Source organism: Oncorhynchus mykiss, chromosome 7 (genome assembly GCF_013265735.2).
Source record: "Oncorhynchus mykiss isolate Arlee chromosome 7, USDA_OmykA_1.1, whole genome shotgun sequence".
In the NCBI taxonomy this organism is placed as follows: Eukaryota; Metazoa; Chordata; class Actinopteri; order Salmoniformes; family Salmonidae; genus Oncorhynchus; species Oncorhynchus mykiss.
This window is the reverse complement of record NC_048571.1, coordinates 53,126,814-53,136,965: the sequence shown is the minus strand read 5'-3', so window position 1 is coordinate 53,136,965 and position 10,152 is coordinate 53,126,814. Positions and strand designations below refer to the sequence as shown.

Sequence of the window (10,152 nt, the reverse complement as noted above, 5' to 3'; positions counted from 1 at the left end):
TCAGAATTATCAGAATGTGATTATTTTAATTACAGCTACATTTCAAGAAACAAAATGTTCTTTATACATGCTTTACAGAATGTACAAGTAAGTCAAGATGCAAAACTTCAACAAGTCAGAAAACAAGCAGCATTGTAAATATTGCCAGAGCATTACTGCTGAACTTTGGTAGAATGACAAAAACAAGATGTTCTGAAAGCAACACAAAGCAGACACTAAGATGTGTTGGTAAAAAGTGAGTCATAAATGTGTGATGGTTAAGCGATCAGCTACAATAACTACCTGCCTTAATTACCCAGCAGAGAGCGTAATCTGTGACCCCTATTTAAGCTAATGTTGAATGCAGTGGCATGGGCTTGGAATGGTTTTGTACCAGATGCTTTATCAAGCAATGCCCCATGGAATGTCTAAAAGTTTTGATTCAAGCGGGAATGCATTATGTAACAGTTAAATAAAGAGCATGTGACAAACACTTATGTTTACGCAATGTGTTTTTATAGCCTACATTTTATTCTGAAGTAGCCATGCTCCATTGCCAAAATGATTCAGTGATTTTATTTGAGCAAAGGAAACAGGTAGACTTGATATAAAGAGAACTAGTATTAAAAGCCTTTGTTTAAGCTTGTTGAAATTAGTACCAACATTTATGGCCAAATCTTTCAGCATTGTTGTGGAAACCTCCCATACCAAGTTAGGATTCACCCAGGAGTAACTACAAAAATAATACTGACAGACACATATACATGCAACAAATAAAATACAAACTTACTGCAGTTTAGGAATAAAATGATTCTGCTTAGGTCTTGAAGGACATAATATTGAATAGATTAATGACCATATGTACACATACATATAATACATTCTTCACAGTCCAAAGGTAAAATCTGGTCAGTATCTAGGGTTGATGAAATTGGGGGTCTAAATCTAAAATGGCATGCACACTGCATAATAAAACATACCACCATGAGAGGTAAGTGCCTGTAAAATAATATTTTTAGGAAAATATGATCAGTGCATATAGGTGACGAGAAACCATACCTGATGGAGCGTTACTCAGAATGCCTGTTGAAAACCCTCTGATAGAACCAACACAAAGGGGCAACCGAAACCATGATTGTCAAATGTGCAATACCGAATATTTTCTTTGCTTTGACAGCGCGCTTTCATTAAAAATAAAAAATAAAAATTGTTAGTATGACTGTCTCCATTTGACACACGGGAAAACAATCTGAGCTTAAGATACATTGATGAGAATAGGGGAAAATAATATTGCATATAGACACACCATGTCTGGTGTCAGTCTCTGAGTTTGTATAATAGCAGACTGTTAGTCAATACAGATGGCTAGAGGTGGGATCCATTCAGCGAGGGTCCTTCTTGACCTATAGGCCCTGTTAGGTACGTACCACTCACTGCTGAACAAGCAACGACTGGGGTCTCTGGCCCCTCTAGTCCTGGACGAGAGAGCAGAGGTGGTCCTGGACTTGTACCTTAAATCATAAAGGCTTCTCCAACAAGTGACTGTAGAAATAATGTGGCAACTAACTGCAAATGTAAAGCACAACGCTCAGGAGATCTACCAACACTGCTGCCATGCCCTACTTCTGTACAGAGGACAGTTTCAAACTTCTGATGTCTTAAAAATCAAAAAGGAAGCATCCAAAATGGCTCTTTGATGGATACATTCAGTTTCCTCTAGAGGGTGTGGGAGGAAAGGGAGGTGGAGGGAATCTGGGGGGGGGGGGTTAGTCACCTGTTCAGTCCCTTTTCAAATTCATAGGAACAAATTGTCTCTGCATGATTGAAAGTAATGTAAACATACAAGAAAGCATTTTTGGCAGAAAGTGATACGTCTCTTTGGAGGTAGTGGCTGGAGCAGAGGACAAAGTGGGAGAGGATGACTGGGTGTATAGGGAAGAGGCTTTATGTGGGGGAGTGGGTGTGCTCTTGAGGCTTAGTCCTATAAGAGGCACTTATGTGGTCCTGTGTGCTCTGGGAAAGGGAGGCATCCCCCTTTCCACTCCTCTCCTCTCCACCCATGCCAACTGAGGACACGAGGGGAGTCTTGTGCACATTCACTGGCTGCTGAGACAGACCTGGTTGGGGCACTGTAGACAGGTCCTCTCCTTTGCCCCAAAACAACCTGGAGGGAACATCTGCAGAGAGACCAAACATACATTATTACTCAACAAAAAGGGTTTGCATCCATAGGAGCTCATAGTTTTCTGGCACAGTCTAATCAGACTTAAAATTAATGTCTGAGGTCACTGTTAGATAACCCATCTGTGAAATCACTGTCTAAACACATCTCTGTGAACTCATTGTTGACATGCATGCCACGGAGGTCAGAGCCTGTCTGTAGCTGGTCTCTCACCGGTGCTGTAGTGTTGTTCTGGGGGGCTGAGGGCTGTGCTCAGCCTCTTGGTGAGGTCGTGGCTGGTGAGAAAGACTGAGGAGTCCTGGTTGTTGATGAGGCTCTCCAGGGCTGTGTCCTCATGCTGGGTGTGCTGCTCCCTGTAGGACTCCTTGGGAAAGTGGGCCATGATGCCTGACAGACTCTTGTCAAGGGAGTCATCCTCAGCCAGGTAGGCATAGGGGCAGTACTCCCGGGTTCGAGAGTAGATGTTAGCGTTGTCGTAGCAGTCCGAGCAGATGACCAGCGGCCCTGCACCACCTGTTGAGGACAGTCAACTATAAAATCTTACTCTGAAACAAATCCACACAATCGGATTGTGACAGACAGGCCTTTCAACAAACTGTGCTGTAAAAGTGTTGTTTAGGAGATCGTGTTTTGTTGGTTGGTTCTAATGACTAAACCCACCTGTAGGCACCCCAGCCAGTCCCTCACGAGGCTCCCCAGGATGGAAGCTGCTCCGTCCCGTAAACAGAGAGCCCACGCGGCAGTGTAGCATCCCATTGGCCTCAGTGTCCACCTCGCTGCCTGTGTCACCATAACACACACCTGGACAACACACAAACAGGATGGGGACTCATCTTTCTGCTCACCAGGGGTCAGTCAATCAACATTTGAGCAAACTGTCTTTAGTGACAGTGCAAAAACAGAAAAAACATTAATGTCAAAGGGCCTCAGATGAATGAGACTGAATCTAGGGAGTCAGTATAGTAAGGTTACCGTCAGTGCCCTTGTGGACGTAGCCGTTGGACAGTGGTGGCATGAGCTGTTGGTGGCTCCCTGCTTCAGAGTTGCTGTATCCCTCTTGAGGCTCTGACAGTGTGCGTTGAGAGGACAGGTAGCTGGGGATGTCTGCCGGCAGGTTCAGCTCATCTGTGTTGGTGATGCTGTAGTCCTCACTCTTCCGACGCATGTGGTAGATGACGATGACCCAGACCAGCGAGGTGCCCACCACGCAGCAGACCACTACGATCACCACGATGCCCACTGTGGTCCAGCCGTCCTGGTCGTAGCCGCCGGCCGTGTCACAGTTGGGCGATGGCGACACGCTGAGGTAGATGTGTCCGCGCTCCGTGCCCAGCGTGTTGGACATGATACATGTGTACTTCCCGGTGTCCGCCGGCCCCGTGTCCACAATGATGAGCAACTGGTTGGCAGCAGCAAAGAAGTGGCGCTCGGTAAGGACCAGGGGCCCATCGTCCTTGGTCCAGTTGAGACGGGGCGCAGGGCTGCCCCCTGCGATACACTGGAGCACCGCCGTCTCCCCACGAGCTACTGTCCTGTCCTCCATGGGACGCATTAAGGACGGCGTTTCTGGGAGCAGAGAGATTTACATTATAAATTACCAATCAAATTATGAACACATGATATAAAACTGTATGTTTTGACCAGATAATTGATCATGAGATGGCAATTTACCTAGCACAGTGAGTGTAGCGTTGGCTGACAGGCTTCCTGCAACATTCTGGGCTGTGCAGCTGTACACACCCATGTCCTCCGTCTTTACATTGGCAATGAAGAAGATGTCATCGTCAGGCATAACGTGCATCCTTCTCTCCCGGGCAGCAGGGAAGTCTGTGCCCCCGTCTTTCTGCCAGGCAATCTGGGGTGAGGGGTGACCCTCGGCGGCACATTCCAGTCTGGCCATGGTGCCTGTACGGATGGTCAGATCCATGGGAGTCTTCAGGAAGGATGGTAGCTCTGAGAGAGGAAAGTAAGAGAAAAATATTGAAGATGGCAATGCCTTGATATGGAAGCCCAACCATGCCAGCTCAAACTTAGATTAACAGCTCAATGCCTACCAAGAAACAAGTCATGATAACAGTTTGTAAATGTATTTTAAAAAATTTAAAAAACTTGGGGGAGAAAAATGTAAAGCCTCCTCACCATTGACTGTGAGCTTGGCCCGGTTGGAGTAGTTTGCACCAAAATGGTTGGAAACTACACACTGGTAGCGTCCCTCGTCTGTGAAGTTGACGTTGAGCAGGTGCAGCACGGTGGTGTAGACCAACTCTCCCTCCTGGTAGCGGGCGTAGTTCTGCACCTCTGCATCGTACAGCACCTCCCCGTCTTTCCTCCAGGCCGTGGTCATGGGGGAGTCACTGCTGCTGGACGCCAGGCAGCTCAGAGTCACATTGGTCCCACGCAGGGCGGTGGCAGTCTCAGGGTGCTCTGTGATCCTGGGTTTTGGAAAGTCATCTGTGGAAGAGTGGAGGGAGAGGGCCATGAGTTAATTAAAAAACTTCAAGAAAGGTTGTGTGATAATTGTCCCAGTCAGTAGCTAGGTTTCCATCCAATTGGCGACAGATTATGCCGATTTTTGAATATTTGCCTGATTAAAAACTATATGCGCATTCTCCCACAAGACAACGTGCTTTCATCAAATTACAGATAAAAGGCTGTTCGCAATAACGTAGTGCACATACAATAACATTTACGGTTAAACTCTCCTGATGGTTTTATAAAGGGAATGTGCCCACTCTGGTTTTGGCAAAAAAAGATCCCACTAATTTACTGTTTCCATCAGGCCTGTTGTGAAATGTTTTATCTGACATGTACTTTAATCACATAGAAAGGTTGGATGGAAACCTGGTTAGTGAGATCTGGTCCAGACTAAATACAGCTGGGTAGGTAGCTAGGTGACTAACCACAGACGAGCTCCTCCAGGCTGACAGACACAACGTTGCGGCCCAGCAGGCTGGCAGGGTGGGCACACATGACTGAGACAGACTGCAGGAAGTGGTTGTCAGTCAACCACGGGCCCAGCCACTGCAGCTGGCAGTCACAAAGCAGGCTGCTAGTGTTCAGGACACTGAGGACAGGACATACAGCCACAATATTATGAAATGATTCCAGCATTCTTCAATTTCTAAATATTGTAGCCTCTGCTACAAGGACTCAAGACCATCACCTCAGACATTAGTAGGTTCTACTTACAACACTTTCAGCTTCATGTGAGACAAAGAATCAGGATGGATGGACATGATCCCATTCTTGCTCAGGTCTCTGTTGGCAAAAATAAATATGAATGAAGTGCTGTGCTAGCATCATGACATTATCATTGGTTTCCTATGATACTAGCACAATAAAACTGCTGCACTGGGGTAATCAGAACCATGTCTCGGGCTTGAAGTATTAGCTGCTGAATCGTCTGTTAATGGAGACCAACCATCTCAGAGTGGGTTTGCTGTAGTGGTACTTACAGGTGCTCAAGCGCCTCCAGACCCTCAAAGGCCTTCTTTGTGATAGATTTGATCTTGTTCTGCTGGAGAATCCTGGGGGATAAACGCTCAGATGAAATTTGCCTACAAATATTCTGCTGATATCAGTATCCATAGCAACAAAATGAATATATATTATGCAGAATGCCCTTGCCCTTACAAAGTGTTCAGCTTCTTCATTCCAACAAACACACCAATGGAGTCCTCAATGGCCCAAGAGATCTCATTATCCCGTATGTCTCTGAAATGCAAACAGAAATACAGTATGTAAGACAAAAAATACTTTCCCCAGAATCAGAAGCACAAAGCTCATTGAGCCTCTTTGCTTGGTGAGAAAAAATAAGTTCATTTCTGCTCTGTGCTTCTAAGCCAATTTGATTAATTTGGCAAATGTGAAGCGGCATACTTTACAGAGTGTCATAGCTCAGTGCTCCTGCAGTTCTGATGAGGGGATTAATTGGCTGCGTTAAGCATTTAACGGTTCACGGGTCCTTCTAAAACCCGCAGAGGGCTTGTGTTTACAGGACAGGTCATGGGCGCTTTTGTTTCTCCTTCCTCATGCCTGGGTGGCTCTCAAAAGGGCCTTAACCCTCTAATTCCCCCTGCCACATAGGGCCCAGGGAGGTGTGCTGAACCCGAGCCCTGACCTCCCTCTCTTTGCAGCTCAATGCCTTCTTGGAACTCAGCACATCAATTGTGTTAGTGCCCCTTCTCTTCCCAGAGCGATTTTGCAAAGTATTTGGTTAATTGAGCCAATCTACTGGCTGGAGGCTACATTCACTATTTATTTTGTACTCAACATTATTCTTCCTGTCTCAGAGGTCTTTAAAAACAATTGAGTTGTCTATGTTTGTCATTATTGCATTATTCACTACACAGTCCAACTAAGCAATGGAAAGAGTGGTTCTATACTACTTGACGATGAGAACATAAAGGTGCTAGTTACTATACTACAGTTTAGTGGTCTACCATACAACAGTCTAATAAACAAAACAAAGCCAGGACAAATCAACAAATGTTTTAAAAAAATACACAAACCTACTGTTTGCAGCCTTCATCAGAATGCAGAGGTGCCAAAAACATGTTAGTGTTTATTGTGTTTTGTGAATGCATAATGAGTGAATGAAAGGCACAGGTTTCTAAGAGTGAGGTGTGACATCCTTACAGTGAGCGCAGATTGGCCAGGCTGCTGAAGACTCCCTCTCCCAGGTGGCTGACCGAGTTATCTCCCAGATTCAGGTTCTCCAGAAGACCCAGTCCACTGAACGCTGTCTCCTCCAGCCGGGTCAGGTGGTTGAAGGACAGATCTCTAATGAGGACATCCACAGGAGACAAGCTTGGACAATGGTCTTGTGCAATCACACTTTACCAAAACATCCTGGACCCTTAAGAATCAGCAAGAATACATGTGAAACATAAAATGATCTGCAATACACCCTACCCAAGTCCCAACTAGATATTGGTCCTTCAGCTTCATAAAAGGGGTCAAATGGCTCTTATGCAAAAAATGTGCAGATGCACTCCCATGGGGATGGGGTTAGGTAGAGAACACTCACAGTTCCTCCAGCTTTTGGCAGAACTCCCAGGCGTCTGGTCGGATGATGCCGATGGCGTTCTGGCTGAACCGCAGCACACGCAGCATGTGCAGGCCATACAGCCAGCCTTTGTTGACCTCCGTCAAGTTGTTGTGCTCCAGCTCTCTGAATACATTAGAAAACAAAGGATGGGGTATTAAAAAGACAGGGTATCACAACTCCTAGTCCTACATGCATATAAACACATACTGTAATGATTGTTCTAATAGAAGACAATCACAAAAAATAACTCACAGCTCCTCCATGTTGTTGAGCCCAAAGAAAGCACCATCCATCAGCTTAGTTATGCCATTCCGCTGCATCTTCAGTGATTTCAGTAAGTCCATCCCTTTGAAGGTCAGACTGTCCACTATCTTGATCTTGTTGCGCTTTAATTCCCTAGGGTAGTCAGACAGGCAGTTTAGAACCATTTGTTTTAACTACTTGAAAGTAGTGCAACATCGAATCTGTGAAATCAAAAAATTCAGTCATGAATGCAAACTTTTGAAAATAAATATTTAACTGCTCATAATTACTACGGTAATGGATTAACTAAAGATTAAATTAACTTACAGAAACTGCAGCTGGGGAAGCCTGAATACTTTGCATGGCAGCAGTGTTATTCTGTTCCTGTTCAGCTTCAGGACCAGCAGGGAACTAGAGATGTTGTCAAAGCAGCCAGGTTCAAGGACACTGATCTTGTTATTGCTTAAATTCCTGGGAGATGCAGAAACACAAAATTAACAACCCAATGACAACAAGTACAGTAGAATGCCCTTCTGGGTAATAGCCAAAGACTGGGTTATGACTTTAATGACCAGCTCTTCCCTCATTAGAACTAGTTTACTATAGTTGGAAAACAATGCTACAGGCAGGACCCACAAGTATTTCAGCTGCATTGGTGGGAAGGCTCCAGCCTTGATCTCCGAGATCGAGTTAGATGACAGATCAAGTGTCTCCAGGGAGATGTACAGCTGCAGCTGATGCATCCACAGTTCTGAGATCAGGTTGTGGACCCTGTGCACAATGATCAGTAATGTACATAATTATCAACATGGATCTACATGACACCATCAATGTGAACATGTGATGACCCAAATAAACCTTAGCTATGACTAAGGCCGGGAAGACAATTGATTCCTTTCTTTAACACTTCTCTATCATACTACAGGACATCTAGGAATCACATTGGTTATTGCACAACATGCAAGACTTAGAGGATACATTTGTTTTGACTTACAATAAGAGTGTTGTGATGTTTGAGGTAACTTCTCCAAGGTATGGCACAGTTGTCAGATCATTGTGATTCATAGTGCTGAAAAGGAGATAACTTTATGTAATAAATAATGCTACAGGAGAATTCCATTGCCACCTTTCAGGTAGTCCACTACAGTGGATGTAGCATTTGTTTTTGCATCTTTACAAGAAAAACTCAAATGATCACATCCAGATACTAGTATCTAGTGAGTTAAACAACTGACATAGACTTAGCTCGCAAGCTAACAAGGCCAGGTGGCTTGCTACGGTAAGGAGCCACCACAGAGAACATGGTAAACCCACTGTTGCTTGTCAACAAATGTGTTAGCTAAGGCGTTAGCTAGTAGCTAACTAGGCTAGCTACTTACAGATGAGTAATCCCGTGAGGTGGATCCAGAGGTGCCGAGGACAACCTTTTCCTATTGCAATCCAGGATTTGGATTTCGTCTGATCCCCTCATACAAGAGCACGGAGCAGGGCAGGAATCCACTTCCCAGCAGGCACTCAAACTCAACAACAAAAAGAGGGCCGGGGGTCTGGGCCAGGCTTCCGCCATTTTAAAAGTCTAGCTAGCTAACTATCAATGCCTACAGTACTGTAGCTAGCTACTTTACGTGGCTCGCTTCTGACAATTATGAAATATGTCTCAACAACAATACCAACCGATTCGTATAACTAGATATTAATAAAATAACCCCCCGCTTTCACGACTTGGGAAACCCATTTGTCGCATAACATCGGGAAAATCTTTCTTCCAACTTGCGCAATGCATCCCACGTCCTACCACCGATTTTTCCCTTCTTTCCCCTTCGAATTTCCTTCCGCTTCCAATATCAACACAACTCCTAGCTAGCTTTCGTCAAGTAACCAAGACCGTCGATGTTTCCACGGACCAAGTTTTAATTTTCCTTCGTATCAAACGTATTTGGATCGTCCATAGTGTTCTAGCTAATTTACCACAATAAATCGCTAGCTACCAAGTAGACATGATCTCCCCGACTTCTGTTTAATTGAAGGAACAACAAAGGCGCCTTGAGTTCCGTCGTCACTAGTTACCACAGCCACAAAGTCCTAACTATCGTCTTCTTCTTCTATGATATTATGGTCCGCAAACAATCGTTTAAGTGCATGCCGCCACCTACTGTGCTGGAATGTACGATCAATCATGAGGACCAACAGAAACATCATCCTAGACATTAAGCCCACTTACCACAGGAGTAGCCATAGAAGCACCATCATTCCACACTGTAGTTCCACCGATCTATCTTACAGCCTCTAGATACGATACATCATGACTAATTCTATATCGCTGAGCCTCTCTAGCCTCTCTCTGCTCCTGGCATCCACCAAATGATGCACTGTGTTCCCCCCACAATTACAACACATTCACCGTAATCATGTTCCCCTCCACACTTGGCTCATCTTTTCCTTCCTTTACACTGAACAACTACATGCCCCATGCTTTGGCATTTAAAACCCTGCAATGAGGATGGGACAAATTCTCTGACATTGAAACTAAGGAATCCTATATGTACTTTCCCAGGCATAACCTTCTCAAACCTCAGAAGCACTGATACGCTTTCACTTCTTTGACCTTATTTTCGACTGATCAACCTTTTTGCCTCATCCCTCTTCCCCCCTTCACATTTTATTTTAATATAATCTATTTACATAGATATTTGGACCC

At 44.8% G+C, this 10,152-nt stretch overlaps 1 protein-coding gene across 1 annotated transcript; it reads right to left on the bottom strand.

Moving 5' to 3' along the window:
• On the bottom strand, nucleotides 1–9,545 carry lrig2 (leucine-rich repeats and immunoglobulin-like domains 2). The gene is made up of 17 exons (XM_021609673.2): nucleotides 8,834–9,545; nucleotides 8,449–8,523; nucleotides 8,091–8,225; nucleotides 7,782–7,925; nucleotides 7,464–7,607; nucleotides 7,191–7,334; nucleotides 6,800–6,943; nucleotides 5,795–5,875; nucleotides 5,617–5,688; nucleotides 5,351–5,419; nucleotides 5,062–5,225; nucleotides 4,301–4,612; nucleotides 3,833–4,114; nucleotides 3,134–3,727; nucleotides 2,822–2,962; nucleotides 2,375–2,674; nucleotides 1–2,156 (listed from the first exon to the last, which is right to left on the bottom strand). The coding sequence occupies exons 1-17, from the start codon at nucleotides 9,019–9,021 to the stop codon at nucleotides 1,924–1,926; spliced, it is 3,222 nt and encodes a 1,073-aa protein (XP_021465348.1). The 5' UTR covers nucleotides 9,022–9,545; the 3' UTR covers nucleotides 1–1,923.
• Between the last annotated feature and the right edge of the window lie 607 nt (nucleotides 9,546–10,152).

Bases quoted from the DNA above. Each gene is read 5' to 3' on its own strand.
- lrig2 (XM_021609673.2), bottom strand. From the start codon at position 9,021: ATGGCGGAAGCCTGGCCCAGACCCCCGGCCCTCTTTTTGTTGTTGAGT. The intron at 6,944-7,190 runs GTGAGTGTTCTC...TGTCCTCATTAG, and splicing joins TGCCAAAAGCTGGAGGAACT to AGATCTGTCCTTCAACCACC. The intron at 4,115-4,300 runs GTGAGGAGGCTT...TTCCTCTCTCAG, and splicing joins GGCCAAGCTCACAGTCAATG to AGCTACCATCCTTCCTGAAG.